The sequence below is a fragment of the Anabrus simplex genome, chromosome 3 (genome assembly GCF_040414725.1).
Source record: "Anabrus simplex isolate iqAnaSimp1 chromosome 3, ASM4041472v1, whole genome shotgun sequence".
Taxonomy (NCBI): domain Eukaryota; kingdom Metazoa; phylum Arthropoda; class Insecta; order Orthoptera; family Tettigoniidae; genus Anabrus; species Anabrus simplex.
In genome coordinates this window covers 131,930,956-131,957,049 of record NC_090267.1, presented here as the reverse complement: position 1 = coordinate 131,957,049, position 26,094 = coordinate 131,930,956, and the positions used below count along the sequence as shown (strand labels likewise).

At 38.7% G+C, this 26,094-nt stretch overlaps 1 protein-coding gene across 1 annotated transcript in view; it reads right to left on the bottom strand.

Annotated features, from left to right (window-relative positions):
* btv (beethoven) overlaps nucleotides 1-26,094 on the bottom strand; it is a 594,436-nt gene that overhangs the window by 514,098 nt on the left and 54,244 nt on the right. Inside the window, exon 6 of the mRNA XM_068226811.1 lies at nucleotides 19,999-20,125. Coding sequence (XP_068082912.1) covers nucleotides 19,999-20,125 — 127 coding nt within the window. The remainder of the gene's footprint in view (nucleotides 1-19,998; nucleotides 20,126-26,094) is intronic.

Sequence of the window (26,094 nt, the reverse complement as noted above, 5' to 3'; positions counted from 1 at the left end):
TGTACATGAATGACAGTTTCGCATGAGAGAAGAGAAGACTTTTGGCAGCTGCATATCAGAAAAAAGAAAGAGAATGCCCAGTGTGTCTTATGGAAAGATTATGCTTCACCCTTTCATCATAGGTAATAAATTTCGTATTATTGCATACTGAAGAGCAATCTAATATAAAACAAAAGCTAAAAGGTTTCCACCTATTCAGTACTATTTACTGTAACCTAAAAAAGTTACATATATTTGATGAAACTAGTTTCGGTCTTGCTAGAGACCATCATCAGTCAAAATCATTAAAGTTAAGGCAAGACACGAATTAAGACGTATGATCGTGATGAGTGTTTTTAACATTCAACTCTTTATTTGTCTTGCACCGAATATCACACGCTTGCTTCATAAATTTTATCTATCTATAATTCATGTTGAGGGACTGCCTAGCCGAGGCAGTAAAGTCATGCTCTGCTCACCCGGAAGGACGTGTGCTCAATTCCCTATGGGAATCAACATCTATATCCCCGTCAGGAAGTCAAAAAATTTAAGAAACAAGATTTCCACCTCTGGAGGTGCACATGGCCCTGAGGTTCAATCGGTCTACACCAAAAAATGACTAACAGGTTAATTCCCGGAAGGACATGGGTTCAAATCCCCGCCAGGAAGTTGAAAATTTAAGAAACGAGATTTCCACTTCCGGAGGTGCACATGGCCCTGAGGTTCACTCAGCCTACACCCAAAATGAGTACCAGGTACCATGAATGAGTACCATGAAAAGCCGAGGTTAGGATAGTGGAAGCCTTTACCTTCCACCAATCCAAAGGCCTTCATGGCCTGTACGGAGATGATTTTGCTTTGCTTTTTCTTTCTATAATTCATGTCGTGCCTTAAATTTAATGATCATGACTGATGATGGACTCTAGCAAGACCGAAACTAGTTTCATCAAATATATGTAACTTTTCTAGGTTATAATAAAAATTACTGAATAGGTGGAAACCTTTTAGCTTTTGTTTTATTTTATATTATCTCACCCTTTCATGTTTGATGAAGTTTCCTTTATAAGAAAAAAATTGACAAGAGGGTCCACATTTTCAATACAATATATCAAGTAAACAATATTACATCAGTGGCCATCTTCGGCCAAATAAAAATTAAACAGATTATGTGATAACTAAAACATATGTATACCAGACAAAGACAACGTTGCAAGAATAATTATAACATTACAATACATAAACAAAAATTATGCCTTTGCTGGCAGGACATAGTGTTTACAGTGCACTATGTCTTCTGGTGTGGGCTAGAGCAATATTGTTACTTTCATTGATCTGTCTCAGCTTTATCCTTGGCTTTGACAAGATGAAAGTGACTGAGGTATGAGTGATGATAGTAATGCAATTCCTTATGCAGCCAGTCCCTGCTATGAATGGTGTGAAAATGTTGCTCATAGGGTCAGTTGGTGCATGCATTTCAGTGGGTTTGGCAGACTGATATGTAATAGCAACTTCTGGCTCGGTGAGGGAAGCAACGGGAAACTACCTCACTCCTCATTTCCCTAGTACGCCTCTTCAGTGATGCCTAGACCATCTATGACAGCTGATGGCGGAACTGTTGAGGATCCAACCAGCCTTCTGGCTGAGGACTAAACATACATAAACAAAAATTATGGTTATGATCTTCTTGTCATAATATGATGTCTTTAAGTTGACTTAGGACCTCAAGCAAAGAAGTAAATCTGGAAATGATAGCCAAAATTCTGCCTGGCTGAAGTGGTAAAGGCGTGCTCGGTTCACCCGGAAGGATGTGGGTTCGAATCCACGCCAGGAATTTGAAAAATTTAAGAAATGAGATTTCCATTTCCAGAGATGGCCCTGAGGTTCACTTAGCCTACACCAAAATGAGAACCAGGTTAATTCCTTGGGGCAAAGACGGCTGGGCGTAGAGCTAACCACTCTACCCCATTAAGTGCCGAGGTTACGGATAGTGGAAGCCTTTACCTTCCACCCCTCCAAGGGCCGTCATGGCCTGTACAGAGATGATAGCCAAAATTAGGAATGAATAAACATACAGAAAAGAAATTAAAAAGGAGAAAAATTATCTATGAGACTCACCTCTATAGCGAAATGTACAGTAAATTATATCTAATGTCTGATGTAGAACAAACACTGAATTGTTGGAGGAAGCAGGCAATGTAAACAAAGGAGGAGATAGGGAAAAGAGGGGAGGGGGTAAAGAAGGGAGGGGTGGGAGGGGAGAAGGTTGTCTAAGGTGGGGCTGAAGGGTGCAGAAAGAAAGACTGCTGCTGAGAGGGGAATTTAAAAAGATTATAAAAGAAAGAATTTTTTTTTTTTTTTTTTTTTTTTTGCTAGGGGCTTTACGTCGCACCGACACAGATAGGTCTTATGGCGACGATGGGATAGGATAGGGCTAGGAGTTGGAAGGAAGCGGCCGTGGCCTTAATTAAGGTACAGCCCCAGCATTTGCCTGGTGTGAAAATGGGAAACCACGGAAAACCATCTTCAGGGCTGCCGATAGTGGGATTCGAACCTACTATCTCCCGGATGCAAAGAATTCTTTTAATCTGAGACATGACTACTAAAGATAGGAACTAAAACATACATACATACATACATACATACATACATACATACATACATACATACATACATACATATATACATACATACATACATACATTATCATTATAGACTGTTATGCCTTTCAGCGTTCAGTCTGCAAGCCTCTGAGAATTTACTAAACGTCGCCACAATCCTCGATTTGCAACTAGTGCTGTGGCCTCATTTAGTTCTATACCTCTTATCTTCAAATCGTTAGAAACAGAGTCTAACCATCGTCGTCTTGGTCTCCCTCTACTTCTCTTACCCTCCATAACAGAGTCCATTATTCTCCTAGGTAACCTATCCTCCTCCATTCGCCTCACATGACCCCACCACCGAAGCTGGTTTATGCGTACAGCTTCATCCATCGAGTTCATTCCTAAATTAGCCTTTATCTCCTCATTCCGAGTTCCCTCCTGCAATTGTTCCCACTTGTTTGTACCAGCAATCATTCTTGCTACTTTCATGTCTGTTACTTCTAACTTATGAATAAGATATCCTGAGTCCACCCAGCTTTCGCTCCTGTAAAGCAAAGTTGGTCTGAAAACAGACCGATGTAAAGATAGTTTTGTCTGGGAGCTGACTGCCTTCTTACAGAATACTGCTGATCGCAACTGCGAGCTCACTGCATTAGCTTTACTACACCTTGATTCAATCTCACGTACTATATTACCATCCTGGGAAAACACACAACCTAAATACTTGAAATTATCGACCTATTCTAGCTTTGTATCACTAATCTGACATTCAATTCTGTTGAATTTCTTACCTACTGACATCAATTTAGTCTTCAATAGGCTAATTTTCATACCATACTCATTGCAGCTATTTTCAAGTTCCAAGATGTTAGACTGCAGGCTTTCGGCACAGTCTGCCATTAAGACCAAGTCGTCAGCATAGGCCAAACTGCTTACTACATTTCCACTTAACACGTTCCGTGCGGTTCGGGTCACCATGTGCCCCGAAACATGTTACTCTTCTCTGTCGGTGCGAACTTCCCAGAATTGCGAAGTAAATAACTACGTCCTAGTTACGAATTTCCGTTAACTAATGGCAACCTAGTGTTCCGATTGAAGTAAAGGATCGAGGCATACTGCTAGTTTTAATCGGCCCACCGGTGACCCGAAGGAAGTTTTTTTCATCTTCCATTCATATCGCTTCGGGTCACCCTGAGTCCCGATTGTTGTCTGACCTATATTTTTACGCGGGAATAGCTTAGCGCGGTTACGGTGAATGAAGCCTAGAGTGTTGCTTCCCGCAGATGGTAGATTGTTGTTTAAGGAGTAACCCTTCTGATATCTGCTTTCTACATTACCTATAGAGGTTACTGGAGTAGTTATTGATATATTTATTATCTTCCGAATATAATATTTACAAGCAATTTCACGTCCTTTTTAGGTATGGAGCTTTCACATTCTGACACACTGGTGGCACGGAAAAGAAAGAGGGTTAGGACAACACTGGGGTAGGCTTATATCACGTTCCGTGCGGTTCGGGCCACCAGGTGCCCCGAAATATGTTACTCTTATCCGTCGGTGCGAACTTCTCAGAATTGCGAAGTGAGTAACTACGTCCTAGTTACGAATTTCCGTTAACTAATCGACAACATATTGTTCCAATGGAAGTAAAGGATCGAGGCATACTGCTAGTTCTGATCGGCCCACCGGTGACCCAATTATTTCCGGGATCATTTCTGTTTCACACAATTGTTGAATCGGAACACTGTGGCACAGGTAAATACGCTGGAATGTCTCCTCAACAATAACGCACACAAAAAGTGCACATGCATGGTTTAGGATGTCATACTAGGGAGTAAACAAAGTCAAATTCGTCAGGTCACCGGTGACCCGAACCGATAATATCTAAAGGCAGCATCGGGTCACCGGTGGGCCGATACGACGTAACATTAAGTCATCGAAATTCACTGCCGCAGGGAACGTGTTAACTGAATCCCTCCCTGCCATTTTATACCTTTCAGCATATGATCCATGTAAACTACAAACAGCAAAGGTGAAAGATTACAGCCTTGTCTAACTCCTGTAAGTACCCTGAACCAAGAACTCATTCTACCATCAATTCTCACTGAAGCCCAATTGTCAACATAAATGCCTTTGATTGATTTTAATAATCTACCTTTAATTCCATAGTCTCCCAGTATAGCGAACATCTTTTCCCTCGGTAACCTGTCATATGCTTTCACTAGATCTACAAAACATTAGCATTAATCAATTACCTGGCGCATACTGAAAATCTGATCCTGACAGCCTCTCTGTGGTCTGAAACCACACTGGTTTTCATCCAACTTCCTCTCAACGACTGATCGCACCCTCCCTTCCAAGATGCCAGTGAATACTTTGCCTGGTATACTAATCAGTGAGATACCTCGATAGTTATTGCAATCCTTCCTGTTCTCCTGCTTATAGATAGGTGCAATTACTGCCTTTGTCCAATCTGAAAGTACCTTACCAACACTCCACACTAATTTTACTAATCTATGAAGCCATTTCATCCCTGCCTTCCCACTATACTTCACCATTTCAGGTCTAATTTCATCTATTCCTGCTGCCTTATGACAATGGAGTTTATTTACTATCCGTTCCACTTCCTCAAGCATAATTTCACCAACATCATTTCCCTCCTCCCCATGAGCTTGTCTGTTTGCAACACCACCATGATGATTTCCTTTTACATCGAGAAGATGTTCAAAATATTCCCTCCACCTCTCCAGTGATTCCCTGGGATCTATTATGAGTTCACCTGAATTACTCAAGACACTGTTCATTTCCTTTTTCCCTCCCTTCCTAAGATTCTTTATTACTGTCCAGAAAGGTTTCCCTGCTGCTTGACCTAGCCTTTCCAGGTTATTACCAAAATCTTCCCATGACTTCTTTTTGGATTCAACAACTATTTGTTTCGCTCTGTTTCTTTCATCTACGTACCAATCCCTGTCTGCCTCGGCCCTTGTTTGGAGCCATTTCTGATAAGCCTTCTTTTTACGTTTACAGGCTGCTCTCACTTCATCATTCCACCAAGATGTTCGCCTTTTCCCATCTTTACACACAGTTGTTCCTAGGCATTCCCTTGCTGTTTCTATTACAGCATCCCTGTATGCCACCCATTCACTTTCTATATCCTGAACCTGCTTACTGTCTACTGTTCGAAACTTCTCACTAATCATATCCATGTACTTCTGTCTAATTTCCTCGTCCTGGAGATTTTCTACCCTTACTTGTTTGCAGACAGATTTCACTTTCTCTACCCTAGGCCTAGAGATACTTAGTTCACTACAGATCAGATAGTGGTCTGTATCATCGAAATATCCCCGAAAAACTCGTACATTTCTAAAAGATTTCCTGAATTCAAAGTCTGTTAAGATATAGTCTATTATGGATCTGGTACCCCTAGCCTCCCATGTGTAGCGGTGAATAGCCTTATGCTTGAAGAATGTATTCGTAACAGCTAAACCCATACTAGCACAGAAGTCCAGCAAACGCTTCCCATTCCCGTTAGCTTCCATATCTTCCCCACATTTACCAATCACCCTTTCGTATCCTTCAGTTCTATTCCCAACTCTCGCACTGAAATCGCCCATTAGCACTATTCTATCCTTGCTGTTGACCCTGACCACGATGTCACTCAATGCTTCATAAAACTTGTCAACTTCATCCTCATCTGCACCCTCACATGGTGAATACACGGACACAATTCTTGTCCTAAATCCTCCCACTGACAAATCTACCCACATCATTCGCTCATTTACGTGCCTAACCGAAACTATGTTGCGTGCAATGGTATTCCTGATAAAGAGCCCTACCCCAGACTCTGCCCTTCCCTTTCTAACACCCGTCAAGTACACTTTATAATCTCCTATCTCTTCCTCCTTATCTCCCCTTACCCGAATATCACTTACTCCTAGCACATCCAGATGCATCCTCTTTGCTGACTCAGCTAGTTCTACCTTCTTTCTTCCATAAGCCCCATTAATATTGATAGCTCCCCATCGAATTCCATTTCGTTCGCCAAGTTGTTTCCAAGGAGTCCCTCGTCTGTCAAATGGGAGTGGGACTCCATTACTCCCATAGGTCCGAGGCTTGCTTAAAGTCAGATAAAATGTAGGATTTCTTTGAAATTTCATTTAGACTGAAGTTAGGAATGAAAAACTGTTCTAGATGGATAAAACAATTTTCCATAATATTGAGCAGGGGGCCTTTTTGTATAACTTTGAGAATTTTCATGTTTTGGTTGATATTAGTGAACTTATGTTTAGTACCACCCATGTGCTGCCCCATGGCCAAAAATGTGTTATATTTCAGCACGTTAACATGCTCTAAGTATCTTGTATGGACGCTCCTACCTGTTTGTCCAATGTAAGATGTGTTACATTTATTACAATTGAGTCTATAAACAACTGACTTGGTGATCCCATTGCTATGATTAATAGAATTGGTATTGTGTAAAATATCTGTGTTTCTGTTACAAGTTTTGAAGGCTATTTTGACGTCGTGCTTTTGAAATATGTTTGTGATTTGGTAGACTTGTTTATTAGTAAACGTAAAAGTAGATAAAAAATTGTTGTGAGTTTTGTCTTTTGTTAAGGTGGTTAAGGTTGGTGTTTATGTTTATTAATGCTTTTCTCTGTAAAGGAGCTGTTGTAGCCATTAAATTTAGCTATACTGTGAATAGTGTTTAATTCATTTTTAAGTTCTTTAGACAGCAGGATGCTAAGAGCAGTGCATCATATTATGGTATGCTGCACGTTTATGGGCATGTGGGCGTATGGAATCTTGATGGATTGTGTTAGCGGTTTGAGTTGGTTTTCTAAAAATCTTGTAGCTCAATGAATCAGGTTGATAGATCTAAATAATTGAGTTTATTTATCATTCTCTGATTCTAGTGTAAACTTGATATGTGGGTCAATGTTATTAAGATTGGATAGAGTGGTGAAGGCGTCAGTTGTACTTTCGTTCATGATCACAAGAGTGTCATACACATATCTTGTCAAAAAGATAATATTAAAAATAATATTACTAAAGATGTTGTTATTATTAATTTATGTGTGTTCTAAATGATCCAGATAGATTTCAGCTAGGATGCCTGATGCCGGCAATCCCATAGCTAACCTATTTTGCTGATAAATGGTATTGTCAAATGTGAAATAATTGTTATCATTTTTTGAATAGAGATGAAATCTTGAATTTCTAGTGGGCTCAGGCCACTGTCTTTATTTAAATTGTTGTGAATATTGGGACAAATTTTTGAAATAGGGATGCTTGGGTACATGTTAACAATATCGAAGGAATGGAGAGAATAGTTGGATTGAATAGTAACATGTAACATGATTTAGTTTTTCAACCAATTCATTCGTATTCTTAATGGAATTCCCAGATAAAAAATGGTAATTTCTTTTGAGGAAATGTTGGATGAACTGTGAAATTTTATATATAGGGCTGGGTCTGTAATTAATGAAAAGTCGGATAGGAACATCAGTTTTATGTATTTTGGGAAGTGCTTTGGCAGTTGGCAGCCTGGATTGTATTTTTAATTAACTTATTTCTTTCTTTGTCTGTTAATAGTCATGATGCATTTTTCAGTGTTTGTTTACGCTGATGCTGAATTTTTAGTGTAAGGTCTCTTTTGATTACAGAAAATGAGCTGTCTGTGAAGAATTGTTTAGTTTTTCCTATGTAATTTGACTTATTCATAATAACAGTGGAGTTGCCTTTATCGGCTTTTGTTATGATAAGAACATTGTCAGTGATTTTTTTTAAATCTAGTATTTTATTTTGTGTTGGAAATTTAGTTTGGCATATATTATTACTATTGGCATTGATTATTGGGATGGAAGGGTTTTTGTAAGATATAGAGTTGAAGATGTTATGCAGTTTCTTTTTAGCTTCAAAGCTCATTTCTTCTTGTTTATCTACCAGCATTTTACTAATGGCTAACTCTGCCTCCAACGTAGCGGTGATGACGTCATCGAGAAGGTTGGAGGAGGGCCAGTTGTGTTTCGGACCCTTGCTCAATATGGGTGTCTCAATATCATTTAATGTCACTTTAGAGAGATTAATAACAGGGGAGTGAAACTGAGTAAGTCTGTTAAGAGGGAGTGTGTGTACTTTTGGGTGGAATGGTAATGGAATTAGAGTTTTTTATGAACTTTAACTTTTTCTCTAAAATCTGATGTTTTATTGATAGCGTGGATCGTAGTCTATAATCGACATTAGATTGAAAAATATTCCAATGAACATAAGAAAGAAGGGTTATCTCGAGATGAGTGTCATTATAATCTATTATTAAGAAAATATTTTTTCTTATATAAGAATCTAATTTGATCTTGTAACCAGATTTTATTAGTTCTGGTTTGAGTGTTCATGGTTTGTAAAAGAGGATCTGTAGTTCTTAGTCTTAACTTTGAGAAAATTAGGTGTGAAATCATTTGCTGAATCCTCACAAAAATTTCACTATTATTGTGCTATGCTGCTGACCTGATTGTTTAGGCAGATGATGGTATGCATCCAACATTCTGCTCACCACTTCCACATCCATAGGTTTCACTGTTTCTATCACATTTTCATTCTTATACTCAAGTATATTCTGTATTTCAAGTGTGTTTGTATATGAATATTGTTCTAAACCCACTACATTGTTTCCTAGAGCCCTCACCTTGATGCAGTCTGGCTCCATGGCTAAATGGTTAGCATGCTGGCCTTTGGTCACAGGGGTTCCGGGTTCGATTCCTGGCAATGTTAGGGAAAGATCTGCACCTGGCGAGCCGAAGTCCTCAGACGTATCCCGGCACTAAAAGCCATACACCATTTCATTTATTAGCTTAGCACGTAAGTAAGTGTTCTCCTGTGTATGCGACTTGATCTGGGACAAGCACTGTGAGCAATTTCAAGCTGCTGCTTTTTTACAAGACGAGTATTATCATCTGGTTTATTGTGATGTATGTTTGGTGAACGAATCTTCAACTTTCCTTTGAATCTGTTCTGTTTTAATACTAAGCATTTCCTCATGTAGTTTGTTGAGGAATGAAATTATGTCCCCTCAGCCTTTGTAGGTGGGTTTAACTCCCAATAAGTAACCAGCGGAATCTGACCCCAACAGAGCGCATCCACAGGTGGCAGACAGGGGGCCCCTACAGTATGTATGGCTGGTTGAAATACCCAATACAACCCGCGGATCAACAGCTAGCCCAATTCCTGGGAGCTTTAAAATACTGGGACACCCTCTCTCCAGGGGTCATAAATATGGAGGGCCCTTGCCCTAGATTATGGGTGAAGACCTCAACGGCATCTACGGCGGAGAAGATGGACTTCGGCACGGTGGAAATAGCAGAAGGGGCAAACCCGTAGTGCTTGTACTCCACAGGAGCGGCTACAAAAGGTGTCTGACTCCATGTTAGCGGCAGCCTAATTTGAACCTGGCAGAAGGAAATAAAATGCCTTTGGGAGTGGCGAACCCATTGTAAAAACAGCCTATAAAATTACTGCGAATGAATCAAAGCCTCGGAAAATGCTAGGGCATCCCCCTGAAGTGACACACAGTTCCCAGTGCTCGGGGGCTACCAGACATCACCAGAATCGGTATCATCAATGTCATGACTTTGAATGGCAAGGTAGAAGAACCGATAGAGTATATGGAGAAGACATAGCGATGATGGGAATGAGTGAGACAAAATGGAAGGGGAAAGGTCAAAAAGAATTGAAGAAAGGGTATAGAATATATTGGAGTAGAGGAAAGATGGCAACAAATGGTGTGGGCGTTATATTGACCTAGTGCAATATGTGGAAAAAATTGACCAGATCAGTGACAGGATAATTATAGACGTGGACTTGAGAGTGGAATCAAGGAATTTATACAGGTTTATACACCCTAATCGGGGAATTCAGATGAATGTTTAGAAGAGTTTCTAGAAGAACTGGAAAGTTTTACTGAAGACAAAGAGGTTATAATAATGGGAGACATGCACATGTTGGGACAGACAAGGAAAAGAGGAGATAATTGGCCCCTATATTTATTGAAACCAAGATGAAGAAAGAGAATTGGCAATAGATTTTTGTAGAAGGAATGGAATAATTGTTGGCAATACATGGTTTAGAAAAAATAACTCACCAAAAAAATAACTAGATATGGTTGGGGAGATAGAAAGACAAAGGCAATGACTGATCTTATTCTGGTGGAGAAGGAGAAAAGTAGACAACTGGAAGATGTGACAGCAATGCCAAGAGTACATTTCAAAGGAGACCATAAAGTGGTGGTAGCCAAATTAAGACTTGGTAAAGTAACGAAGTTAATAGAAAAAAGGGGGAAAAAAATAAAGGGGTGGAAGTTAAAAGAGAAATAAATGAGGGGAAAGTTTCAAGATGATCTGAAGAAAGAAATTCCCAAAGATGACGTGAACAATGTGGAAGAGGAATGGAAATGTTTCAGAAATGGTTTTGTAAAGTGTGCAGTAAACACCTGTGGAAGACTATCAGGAAGGAAAAAGGAAAAGGAGACTCCTTGGGGGAACAGCAGGGTAAAGGAAGCAGTTAAAGAGAAACAAATGGCTTGGAAGAAGTGGATAGGCAGCAAAAGTACCGAGAATTGGCAGAAATATAAAGAAACCCAAAAGGTATGTAAGAAAATACTACAAGAAGAGAAACCGAAGAGCTGGGAAAGTTTCACAGATACTTTACAGGAGGATATAAGGGAAGTAAAAAGGTTCTGTATGGTTTGGTGAAAAATAGTTTAAGAAATAGGGAAGATACAAAATTTGTAAAAACTGAAACAGGGCAGATATTGACATAAAGAGATGACATAATAAAAAGATGGGAAGAATACTTCACAGAATTGCTAACTATTAAATACAGTGAATTGGTAGATGAGAAGGAGCAAGAAGAAACAATAGGGAAAGTAGAAGAACAAGAAAAGGAGATATTGATGTTAGAAATTGCAGAAGCCATACAAAAGATGAAGAGTGATAAAGCAGCAGGAATGGATGAGGTAACTACGGAAATTATAAAAGCAGCAGAACCAATAGGAAGAAAGAGATCCCAGAAGAGTGGGGAAAGGGTTTAATTATTTCAATATTTTAAAAAGGTAATAAAAAGGAATGTAATAACTACAGACGGATCACCCTTATTGCCCATATACCTAAGATGTTTGAGAGAGTATTGGAAGGAAGACTGAGGAGGAAGCTAGAAGGAGAAATAGGACAGTATGGTTTTAGGAAAGACAGATCAACGGTTGACCTGATCTTTACATTAAGACATATGATGGAGAAAAGATGGGAGTTTGGAAAAGACATGGTGATGACATTTATTGATATTGAGAAAGCTTATGACAGTGTGCCCAGACTGTTGGTATGGGACACATAAAGGTAAAAAACAAGTTAACAGAGTGGAAGTGCAAATGATAAAAGCTATGTACAAAAATTGTTTTAGTAGTGTGAAAACTAAAATAGGAAAAACAAAATGGTTTAAAGTTGAAACTGATCTCTGGCAGGGAAGTGTACTATCTCCCATACTATTCATCATAGTCATGGATGAAATTCATAAGAACATTAAACAGATATTAGGAAGACAAACATAAAAATTCATGTTGTTTGCAGATGATAATGGGGTGAGGATGAAACGGAAGTGCAAAAACAAGTAGATGTATGGAATCAAGAGATAGAAAAATTTAGGATGAAAGTAAGCACAGAGAAAAGTAAAACAATTGTGATGACAAGGGGAGGGAAGGAAGGAAGGAAGGAAGGAAGGAAGGAAGGAAGGAAGGAAGGAAGGAAGGAGGAGGAGGAGGAAAGATAAAACTAAATGGGAAAATTCTGGAAGTGGTTAAAAGTTTCAAGTACTTGGGAAGTGTGATCACAGAAGATGGAAAGATAACTGAGGAAACTGGGAAAAGAACACAACAAGCAAACAGCTTCTACCAGAGTGTAAGGGGTACTTTGTGGAACCAAGACGTCTCTAAGAAATGTAAGAAAGTATTATATTCAACCTATTATGAACCCATGCAGGGAGCAGAGATGAAATTCCTAAGAGGTATCAAGGGCAAGACCAGAAAGGATAGAATTACAAATGAAGAGATAAGGAAAAGGACAGGAATCTTGAAACTTCAAGACAGGATATAAACAACAAAGCTAAAATGGTATGTGCACATGATCAGAATGGGAGAAGACAGAGTGCCAAAAAAGGTTTTTTTCAGAGAAGTTAACAGGAAAGAGACCATGAGGAAGACCCCAAAAGAGATGGACAGATACAGTGTGGGAGTGCACAGAGAAGAGGGGAGAAAAACCAGAGGATGTACTTAAAAAAGGAGAAGAGTGGTGGAGAGACAGGCAGCAATGGAGGTCCCTGATTCACAACCCAACCCCAGAAGCTGGAAACGGGAAATGATGATGATGATGATGGGATGAAATATTTCCTCAGACCTAAAGTATTTACAGTACTATTCCAATCACTGTTCTTCACATCACCACTGACACAATTAGCATCATACCACTTCTTAGACATAACACACTGTACTTCAGTTGCACCACCACTGCTGGCCGCAGTAATGCAAAGTTCTAGGGCTCATCACCAATACGTAAGTGCTAATCAGAAGGAAAAAGGAAGAGGTCCATCCTTCACAGAATTAAGGTACTAGCAAAAAAAAAGGAAGGGCCACAAAGGGTGTCAAAATGAAAGACTCCCAAGGCCTCACAAACTTAATACCCTTGAGGTTGGAAGAGAATAAAAGTTGACTAAGAGAGGTTGGTTAGGAAAGGCAAAAGTGAGAAGCTGGGCACAAGTAAGTGGAAGCAATGCCAGGATTCATCTAGGGGGCTGCAGTTGCTGACCTATGCTTCCAAGTTGAAAGTCCTTGATCACCCTTTTAACCATCTCTTACAATAGGCAGGGAATACCGTGGGTATATTCTACTGCCCCACACACAAGATGTTTAGTTCGAACAGTTTGACTTAATGTTAAATTGGGGGAAAAAAGGGAAGGAAATCTTATGCCCAGTTTATGGAATGGTGAGATATCTGTCCAATAGCTATTGATTTGTTACAGCTTTCGACTCAATAAATCTTCGCTGTGTTGCACAGCAGAATAGCAGCTAACTTACTGAACTGTTAACCACTCAACATGGAGTGCCGTACACTGCACACAGAACCCCCCAACGCTCTCTGTCGCGGAGTGACGTACATTGCACGAGCATAGCAGCTTCTGATTTGTGCTTCTATCTAGCGAATATTTCTCAAACTATTACAAATGTAGTAAGATGTATCTATAGACGAAGCATCGATCCTTCATTTGATGCGTATATCTATCGAGTTGTTATCGATTACGTATGATGTATCGCGTCTGAAAAACCAACAAGTTCTGTTGTTGACATCATGGCAGTTAAAAGTTTTCTTGTGATCGCAAATTCAAAATTTAACGATGTTTTACTGAATGATGATACAGAAAGTTTAGCTTCATTAAACAAGGACTAGAATATAGAATTTGAGAGTGAAAGTAGTGATTGTGACATTGATGATGTTTTTGATATATCGGAAAATATCGGCCGTAATGTTACTGATGGTGGGTTTGTGTGAGAAGACATGGATAATTACAGAGGGCAAAGGGAAATGTTTACGGCAAATTATGGGTCTCAAAATGCTGCAAAGAACCGCTAATGTCCTGTGTGAAAAATTTTCAGTTTTTTTTTTACTTTCAAGTTCGTAAAGATGATAGTAGAATAGGCAGATATTTACGTTCAACATCGCATTTCCATTCCAATCGAGGGTATTTTAATGTATACCAGAGGAAATGTATGTAGTATTTGCATTGTGTATGTTAATGAGCAAAGTACAGACACCTTTATCGAGATCTTATTTCTCAAAAAATCTGGATACTAGCTACTCCTATATTTGGTTCAGCCATATCTCTTGTTCGATTTGAAAGCTAAGAAGATTCCTCCACTTCACTGACCTTGGATAATTCCAGTAAATTATGCTGTTTGTGTTGTTATGCACTAATAACATACTAAACATTTTGGTAAAATTCAATGAACCGCTGGTCACTTACACCCGATTAACTAAAAGTCTGCACTCATAGCATGCTTGGTGCTATACTTCTCCTGCAGCACAGGGCAGCCAGGTAGTGAAAGTCGTCCCATGCTGAGAGGTTAACTATTGGTTCATTGATCCAGTTTCATAAATATACACACAAGTCCCCCCCCCATCCTGCACTGCTTTGTTTCTGTGCATTAGATGTGTTCTCTAGACTGTCAGGAGCATGTGCACAAGTAATACATTGCATTTGAGCTTTCCATGCAGCTCGTATTATATCCTCTTTGCAATGCAGTGAGAAATTGGTATTCAACTAGTTCTTGCAGACATGGGTGCCAGTTTTGTAGTGTTTAAGGACAGTCAGAAGAATTTGACATTGTTTGAGAATTTATAATGAAATATGCACACCAGCAGCACGTCACGCACGATCCAGTTTGCACTGAGCCTAATAAATATAATAGGTACATTGTTTGACCACAGAACAATATAACGATAAATATCAGGTAATTAACATAATTATATAACCTGCTAGTTCCTTGTAATGTAATATCATAAATTAAACGCAATCCCATGATAAAAGTATATGCTCACTGCCAATGCAAATAGGCTGCAGTAGGCAGACTTCGACAAATGTGTAATCTGTTATACTCAGTTACTGGTACCAGTGCTTTTATGGACACGAATGCAGTCACAGATACAAATATGATAAGAATTAGTAGTATTAAAGGGTATCGTAATTAATATTTGATCAACAGGGGCAATGAAATTTATTTGTCACAGGATGCAGATTGTTGCCCATAACCTCAACCAAACATATGACAGTATATTTTTTTAGCCTGAATCTGTCTTTGAATTCACTTTCGCTATACTTCATTAGAACATCAGGCCGACGATGATATAATCGTGGTTATTCTAGAAGGCTGACTATTTCTACAATTTCTTCATCAAAAGAAGATGAGAAAGCTATAGAAAATTTTAACAAACACAATGTTAGCTGCTAATTTTGAAGTACTGCTTATGTGACCACCAAGTAAACAAATAGGTAACTTCTGCTCTGGTCTCTCTAAGTAAGCAGGCGATTTATCAAACCGATAGTTGTATCTTACGTTCATGCAAAGCCAAAAGACAAGTTAACCATTTGATACCATTATAGGTTCGATATCTCATGTTGCAGAAACCGGACATTAGAGAATAACATCATTTCTTTCAGCAAGTTCACAAAGAAATATCCTCTGGTCCCAATGTTTGTCTACTGCAATGGTTTCTTTTAGAAAACATCTACTGTAGCAGTTTATTGATTGCAATGCATGTTAGATCATTAGTATTAAAGGGTATCGTAATTAATATTTGATCAACAGGGGCAATGAAAAATTATTTGTCACAGGACGCAGATTTTTTCCCATAACAATTAAAACTTGCTGTGTTGATCAGAGGAATATACACCATGTATGAAAAGTGTTACGCAAATAAGTTGGTGATACGGTTACCTGTTTCTGCATTCTTTTTCTGATAACACTAGAATGGCCGAACTTTCCTCATACAGTACCTATAAAGGCTGTATGCGATCATTTTGACCGCTGCTGCTTACTGATATATATCTAGCATCCAGGGTCTGGGAAACATGTGAACGTTAAAAAATTTTTAAAACAACATAGTTAACCATTGGAATGTATTGTATACAGATCAACCCATTGTTAAATATTAATAATTGTTCATTTTTCACTTCTAGTAGGTAATAATGAAATGTTTTGGCGGACTTGCTACTGAATGACTTTGTGAAAACTTATGAAATTATGAAAATAATGGTCTCTATTTGTTTATAGACCTATTCAAGCACTTAAAAAGCAATTTATGCAAGTGATTACATTACGCAAACATTTCACGCAGACTACTTTGTTGCACAAAGAACATGTGTCAGAGGTTTCGTTCTGGTTACAATTGGAGTTCACTTGACATTGTTGTTGCTTACAACTGGCACATTGGACCTGAGGCTGAGACTCAGGCTAAAGTGTAGGGAGTTCAATCAACCAGGATTTTGTCTTCACAAAATCAAATCATAGTTCTTGTATTACTTGAAGAATATAATCATGTCAAGAGATTCTCTGTCCCGTAACTTTCTTGTAGACTATCCATGGATTTATTGCTCCTAGACTATGTTGTAAAATACCTTCGGCATCTGGCCATAGTGGTGTATTTACAAGCCATTTGATCGACTACATCCACGCCATACTTAGTTCCGTTGTAAAATTCAGTAGTACTAGGGAGTTTCTTGTTTTTTTTCACTGACTTGAATCCACCTGACTTACGAAGATCCAGAGCTCTTGTTCAAGAGTACAACAAGATCTGCAAGAATCCTCTGCTACCTGTTTTAAATGACATACCAGCTCTTAGTTTCAAAAGACTGAAATCACAACATCCACCCCTTTGTGATGCTGCTCTGAAGACGTCCACTAACTTCAATGCTTTGGAGGAGTGGAAAGGCCACTGGAATAACTCTCCCAACGTGCCCCTGCATAACATCTTCAGAGGGGAAAATATTGCAAATGGATCCCAACTACCACATGCAACTTGGTCCAGACTGAACAGGATCAGGATAGGTCATGGAAGGTGCAGGGATTCTTTCTACAAGTGGAACTTTGTACCATCTCCAGAATGTGACTGTGGAGCCCCTCGCCAGACTATTCCCCAGATTGTAAGCGAGTGTCAACTGCGGGCTTATCCAGGTAGTTTGGAAGACTTCCTATCTCCAACAGCGGAAGCACTACAGTGGATTGAAAAGTTGGACATTCAGATATAACACTAATGCCTGAAGTGATTCAATGTTTTTGTTATTGTGTATATATTGTATATTATGTATATAATTTCCTTGCCATACGCTAATAATAATAACTGACTTGAATGCTCAGATGTAGAGTGCTGCTTAGAAGAAGCACATTCTTGTTCAATTTTACTTGATATACCAGTACTGTGAGAGTAGTGTGATCTTCCTTCTGAAGTAGAGAAATCTCATACAGATTCATGTGTGATGCTTTCATTGACTCCAGGATTTCCTTCCTCACTCGAATGATTGTTCCAACAATACTAGTTTTCTCATTTTTCAGTTTCCCAGCCAACTTTACTGATGTAAAAAAGTTATCAGTGGACTCGTTACGTCCTTTCCTGAAGTATGAGTCCATAAGTTTCATGACAACTTTTTCAGGCAGTGATTCATTGGCAGGTCACATTTAGTCTTTCCCAAAATAAGGAAACCCATTACACACATACTTAGAATTGGCATCTATCAGTAGCCAGAATTTTATGCCTAATTTATCTAGCTTGTTGGCCACGTACTGCGTGAACCTGTACAGAGCTTTGCTGGAGAAGAGTTGCTCAACGGCAATGACATTCACTCCTGTTTTATAGCACGCATAACAATTCTCAATAAATCTGTTCCAAATACCAGATGCTAAAGCAAATTTATCTGTCTGCAAACGAGTGGATCTAGTTTTACGGAGATCAAAGCGCAAATACCTTATTATTTCCTTTAACATGTTTCTTGCCAAAGTGCTAGTGAAAACAGGGGGACCCCATAGAGACGACCACATGATTTATGGCAAGACTAGCATGTTTATAAGCTCCACGGGTGTATAACAAAACAATAACAGCATCTAATTCTTCCAAAGAAATAGACCAATTGTTATCCATTGCCTGTCTACATGCTTTGTTCTCTGGACATCTTTATATGTTTCAACACGGATGTGTCAATGAATAAACACCAGGCATTAACCTTGCTATTAGTCTCTATGTTACGCTTAGCATGAGAAGTAGGCCCTATTGCCTCCTTCAGTACATTCAGTGCAGTCATCCTTCCAGGAGGGTTCCCATTACTCTCGATAACAGTCCAAATAGTTGTTTTGTCCTTACCACATAACTGATTCCTTGGCGCAAATGAAAGAGGCTTTATCAGTTCATGATCTCTCCCACCTTGTTCCCTTCCCCTCTGAACAGGTTGCCTGCTGCTAAGGGATTGTCCTCTGCTGCAAAATTCATCATAGTTAGTTAAAGGAGTAACCACATCCGTTGTAGATACAAAGTCCACCATGTGCATATTTTCATTAGCCGAATCACTGTCACTTTCCAACATATTACCACACTGTTGAGGTATGAAATCCTCATTGTCACTAATTATGTCAACATCTGATCATGTATCTTTGTTACCTGATATGCCTTCTCCTAGCTTCTTAAGTTCTGCTAATAACTGAACAGGTGTAAGCTTTTGCCGCTGAGCCATTATTATGCATTATACTACACAAGAGACAGGTACTAATTCATCCACTCGCGACCACTGCTAGAAGCATACTAGTTACAACATGCACTCCTACAGCATCACTTGTAAATGTATCACAGAATGCAAGCAGTGAGCAGAATAGAGCTCTCTGTATCAAGGAAGTGAAGTAGCCAAAATGACCGCTTATGGCCTTCCTAGGTATAACGGACAATATCGGCATTCCCTTATTATTCGCTGATGTAACTTTTGGCGTGAATGTGCATAACCCTAAAAAATTAAAAGTCACAAAAGCATAACATGATGCATAAAAGAATACGAGCATGGAATCACCTTGAAATTGGCTAACGGTTAAAATGCCTGTTTTAGTGTTAAAGTGCACTAAAGTTAGAATACCAGCACTTGATCGCTTTACGTGTAGATACTTCCACACAGACTTTAATATAAAAATGGAAGGAAAAAGACTAAAAGAAAGGCTGTAAGCAGGTAAGGAGTAGGCATATTAGGATGAAGAGAAAACTGGCTGATGGTAGAAGAAGACAGATGAGAAAATGGGACACACTGAAATGTTTATGTTCTCAACAATTCTGGCCAATGCACGCACGCACACACACAGCCCCCCGAACCATCAGAAGTAAACAATGAAGGTTAAAATCTCCAACCTGGACAGGAATCAAACCCAGGACCTTGTGGACCAAAGGCCAGCACACTAACCATTTAGCCATGGAGCCAGACATGATGATGATGATGATGATGATGATGATACACTTGAGATAAGCAAAGCGTTCTCCCTACAGGCCATGAAGGCCCTTGAAGGAGTGAAAGTAAAGGCTTCCACATTACAAACCTCAGCAGTTAGTGGGATAGGATTATTAGCCCTTTGTTTGGCTACCTTTGCTCCCAGAAATTAACCTGGTACTCATTTCTGGTGCAGGCTGAGTGAACCTCAAGGCCATGTGACGCTCCAAAAGTGGAAATCTCATTTCTTAAATTTCTCAATTTCCTGATGGGGAACTGAACCCGCATCCTTCCAGTGAACCGATCACGTCTTTACCATTTCTGCTAGGTATCCCCTCACTGGAGATAAGATGGATGTACTAAATGGGCTCACCTGAAATCCTTCCCAAGAGGCTCCAATGCATTATAGAAAGCAGTACTCCTTTCTCGCTGATCTCTTCTCGTTGTGCTGTTCGCCATCGTTGACCAGTAAGATACCTCATCTTCAGGACTCATAATAACTGTAATATTGAATAACTTATATTAGAATTTATTCTACAAGTTAAAAAAACAAATAGGGAGCAGAAACTTTCCAGAAATGAATACAGCTGGTATAGATATTTAAAAAAACAGAGAGAGAGAGAAATATCTATAGTGGTTCAATATTTCTGCTAAAAATTTTGTTGGTGGAGGGGACTTTTGATGTGGTAAGTTACTGCTCTAATTCTGTTTTCTTTAACACATACAATTCCACATTAAGTCAGCTTTATTTCTTGAATATAAATAGTGGATATTACAATTTACAGGAAATATGCATTTATCAGCATAAAGACAAATCGAATCATATTATCGGGAATTAACGTACCATATGATAGCATACAGCTCAAAATTATTTGTTTATCGTATGGCTTTTAGTGCCGGGAGTGTCCGAGAACATGTTTGGCTCGCCTAGAGCAGGTCTTTCTATTTGATGCCCCATAGGTGACATGCAAATCTGGATGTGGGATGATGGTGATAATGAAGTATGGAGAGGGTGAAACCCGGTGTCGGCACCTAGCCCACCCCTGTCGAATAACATCAAGGGGTATGCTCAAAGCTTTACACCACCATCCGATGGACGAATTGCCATCAACATTCTCATATATGAGCACAGTGGAGAGGTTTGGAATTTAATCCAGTTTCTTTGGCAAGCAATCTAGTGATTAGAAAATCTATACCACCACCTCCTCTATGCTCCTGATCAACATTCTGATGGTGAAATTTTTTTCGACCAACAGATCTTGAACTGGCTAACCATGGTGTCAGACCATATAGACTTCAACACCTTAACGATCACAGCCATAAGGCGGGCTTAGCTCAAGATTACAAGAGTTAATCCAAGTATAGCTCTCTGGCATTTAGGAATGCTTAAATGCCAGAAAACCCTGTCATTATTTTCACTGATAGGTGAAACAAAAATAATCTTTTCACTGGGAAATTCAGGTATTCAGCATCTCCTAAAAACTATAGAAAAATAAACAAATAGCAATATAATAAGATAATTAATATCAGCCAGAAAGCTTGACTACATGACTGTTTCTAGAAGAGGTAAAAAAACATTCACTTATGTTTCTCAAAAGCACAAATGCAAGTTTACCTACAACATGACTTTGTAAGAAACCTGTAACCTTCTGTAAAATATCAAAATTTGAACATGATTTATTGAAAAATAATAATAATAATAATAATAATAATAATAATAATAATAATAATAATAATAATAATAATAACAATAACAATAATAATAATAATAATAATAATAATAATAATAATAATAATAATAATAATAATAATAATAATAATAATAATAATAATAATAATAATAATAATAATAATAATAATAATATGTTTTACGTCCCACAAACAACTTTTACAGTTTTGGAGACACTGAAGTGCCAGAATTTTGTCCTGCAGGAGATCTTTTACATGCCAGCAAACCTAACGACATGAGGCTGGCGTATTTAATCAATCAATCAATCAATACTGATCTGCATTTAGGGCAGTCGCCCAGGTGGCAGATTCCCTATCTGTTGCTTTCCTAGCCTTTTCCTAAATGATTTCAAAGAAATTGGACATTTATTGAACGTCTCCCTTGGTAAGTTATTCCAATCCCTAACTCCCCTTCCTATAAATGAATATTTGCCCCAGTTTGTCCTCTTGAATTCCAACTTTATCTTCATATTGTGATCTTTCCTACTTTTATAAACGTCATTCAAACTTATTCGTCTACTAATGTCATTCCACTCCGCTGACAGCTCGATCTCTGAATGAACAACATTATCGCTTAAGAACCAAGTTTTTTCGATTTCCATTTCCACAATTTATACAACGCACGGGACTTTTTTAAGGATCTCTATTTTTTAACATAATATAACGCTTCTCTGGTTTCCTAAGCCTCCACACGCAACTATTGCCATGTTCAAAAAAACTGAAGAGCCTTCCAACATCCATGTATTTTGACGTCTATCAATACCTTATAAAACACGACGTAATCTTCTTCGATTATACAACAGCTAAGAAGAAGCCAGCATTCAACCTACTATTCTTCTTTATTGCATCATTTAGTGCACAGTGGTCTTTTATAATATACGGCGCACCGAACTTTACATAAATTCCGCTCAGTGCTTCGTCAATTTGGATGAGTTATTATTTTTAATATATCTCTACTCAACTTCCCACTTGGTATGTACCTTTAAAGAGACTGTACTTGTGTTTACATTGTTTATGTTTTCTTCGATCTTTGACTTACTTCAGGCTGATGATGACCTATTACTAGGTCGAAACTAGTCCCTATGTAATTTTCATTTTGTATTGAAAAGGTGGACCAATAATAATATATTATTTTACATACCACTTAGTCGAGCAGCTCTTCTTCTTTCTCTCAATTCTTCCCAACCCAAACTTTGCAACATTTTTGTAACGCTACTCATTGGTCGGAAATCACCCAGAACAAATCGAGTTGCTTTTCTTTGGATTTTTTCCAGTTCATGAATCAGTTAATCCTGGTGAGAGTCCCATACACTGGAACCATACTCTAGTTGGGGTCTTACCAGAGACTTATATGCCCTCTCCTTTACTTCCTTACTACAACCCCTAAACACCCTCATAACCATGTGCAGAGATCGGTACCCTTTATTTACAATCATATTTATGTGATTACCCCAATGAAGATCTTTCCTTATTTTAACACCTAGATACTTACAATGATCCCCAAAAGGAACTTTCAACCCATCAACGCAGTAATTAAAACTGAGAGGACTTCTCCTATTTGTGAAACTCACAACCTGACTTTTAACACCGTTTATCAACATACCATTGCCTGCCGTCCATCTCACAACATTTTCCAGGTCACGTTGCAGTTGCTCACAATCTTGTAACTTATTTATCACTCTATAGAGAATAACATCATCCGCAAAAAGTCTTACCTCCGATTCCACTCCCTTACTCATATCATTTATATATATAAGAAAACATAAAGGTCCGATAATACTGCCTTGAGGAATTCCCCTCTTAATATTACATGGTCAGATAAAGTTTCACCTACTCTAACTCTCTGAGATCTATTTTCTAGAAATATAGCAACCCATTCAGTCACTCTTTTGTCTAGTCCAATTGCACTCATTTTTGCCAGTAGTCTCCCATGATCCACCCTATCAAATGCTTTAGACAGGTCAATCGCGATACAGTCCATTTGACCTCCAGAATCCAAGATATCTGCTATATCTTGCTGGAATCCTACAAGTTGAGCTTCAGTGGAATAACCTTTCCTAAAACCGAATTGCCTTCTATCGAACCAGTTATTAATTTCACAAACATGTCTAATATAATCAGAAAGAATGCCTTCCCAAAGCTTACATACAATGCATGTCAAACTTACTGGCCTATAATTTTCAGCTTTATGTCTATCACCCTTTCCTTTATACACAGGGGCTACTATAGCAACTCTCCATTCATCTGGTATAGCTCCTCCGACCAAACAATAATCAAATAAGTACTTCAGATATGGTACTATAACCCAACCCATTGTCTTTAGTATATCCCCAGAAATCTGATCAATTCCAGCCGATTTTCTAGTTTTCAACTTTTGTAACTTATTGTAAATGTCATTGTTATCATATGTAAATGTTATTACTTCTTTGGCCTTAGTCTCCTCCTCTATCTCGACATTATCCTTGTAACCAACAATCTTTACATCCTGCTGACTGAATACTTCTGCCTTTTGAAGATCCTCACATACACAGTCCCCTTGTTCATTAATTATTCCTGGAATGTCCTTCTTGGATCCTGTTTCTGCCTTAAAATACCTACACATACCCTTCCATTTTTCACTAAAATTTGTATGACTGCCAATTATGCTTGCCATCATCTTATCCTTAGCTGCCTTCTTTGCTAGATTAATTTTCTAGTAAGTTCCTTCAATTTCTCCTTACTCCCACAGCCATTTCTAACTCTGTTTCTTTCCAGTCTGCACCTCCTTCTTAGTCTCTTTATTTCTCTATTATAATAAGGTGGGTCTTTACCATTCCTTACCACCCTTAAAGGTAAAAACCTGTTTTCGCATTCCTCAACAATTTCTTTAAACCCATCCCAGAGTCTGTTTACATTTTTATTTACCGTTTTCCACCGATCATATTTACTTTTTAGAAACTGCCTCATGCGTGCTTTATCAGCCATATGGTACTGCCTAATAGTCCTACTTTTAAGACCTTCCTTTCTATCACATTTATTTTTAACTACCACAAAAACAGCTTCATGAACACTAATACCATCTATTACTTCAGTTTCCCTATGGAGCTCATCTGGTTTTATCAGCACTACATCCAGGATATTTTTCCCTCTGGATGGTTCCATCACTTTCTGAATCAGCTGTCCTTCCCATATTAACTTATTTGCCATTTGTTGGTCATGCTTTCTGTCATTCGCATTTCCTTCCCAAGCATTTTCATATACCACCGGACTGAGCCAGGATTGAACTCGCCAACTAGAGCTCAACAGGCCAGTGCTCTACCATCTTTACTGAAAGTCAGGTAGACTATCTATAACAAAGAATAAGGATTATACCTTTATTACTAACTAGTAGTGTTCCCACGGCTCTGCCCGTGTTGAAGTCAGACCTAACCTGTTAACCGGGGAATTTTCACTGAGAAATTAACATTCGTAGCGGGGAATATATTTGACTGAAAATGAGTTAATTTAACACACGCATTATCATGATGTTGGTGATGAGTTTTCTTGTCACGTCCATGACACTTCCGCGAATGGTAAAGGAACTCATCCCGCCCATTATGCATGTGTGCCTTTGCAGAAGATGAGTTATCTAATTCCGCCCGTTTTGACATAAATATATCTTATGGCTGGTAGTCATCTGAAAATTTGCGTTATGAAAGTTAGTGTCACAAAATGTGTGACGGTAGTGTAACCTAGCAACTGTGCAGGCTGTAATGTAAGGTATGGATCAATGGTCAGACAATGTTACCTAGCAACCATGCAGACTATGTCTTATGACTGGTGGTCATCTGAAATGAGCAGCCGTTGATGGACGGCCATGAGCGAGAGACATATTAATGATCATTTGATTTTCACAAAAGAAAAAGTGATTTCTTTTCATTTGCATTTGGTAATTCAAACCGTATTTCAATATTTGATTTGACTTCTTGCAACTACGCTATGATACTACGTCTGACACTAAGTAACAACCAATAAAATAATAATAATAATAATAATAATAATAATAATAATAATAATAATAATTTCGTGTGGCTATTTCTAGCTGAGTGCAGCCCTTGTAAGGCAGACCCTCCGATGAGAGTGGGCGGCAACTGCCATGGGTAGGTAACTGCGTGTTATTGTGGTGGAGAATAGTGTTATGTGAGGTGTGTGAGTTGCAGGGATGTTGGGGACAGCACAAACACCCAGCCCCTGAGCCATTGGAATTAACCAATGAAGGTTAAAATCCTCGACTCGCCCGGGAATCGAACCCGGGACCCTCTGAACCGAAGGCCAGTAAGCTGACCATTCAGCCAACGAGTCGGACAATAAAACAATGCCACTGTTGTAATGAAGTACATTATTATTACACTATATGAATTTGTCTTATAACAATATAGCAAAAGAAACAGTGAAAAGTAAAGTACTGTACACTACATGATGTTACAAAAAGAATTGTAAGATGATATTCAAAATAATTTTTCATCAATGAGTCTATTTAAACCACACAGACAGCAATGACTTAGCAATAAATAGTTGATGCGACAGACAGTAAGCTGTGACTGGCGGGACAAGTACCAAACACCAAACACACGTGACCTTGAGCAAGCTCTGTGAGTTTCACCACTTGTATTATCCTCTGTCATGCAATTCGTCATCTGAATCAGTGAGCTGATGAATAGTTTCATCATCCAAACTAGCATGCTTAGCAATTATGTACGGAAGAAAATGCAAGGAAAAATTG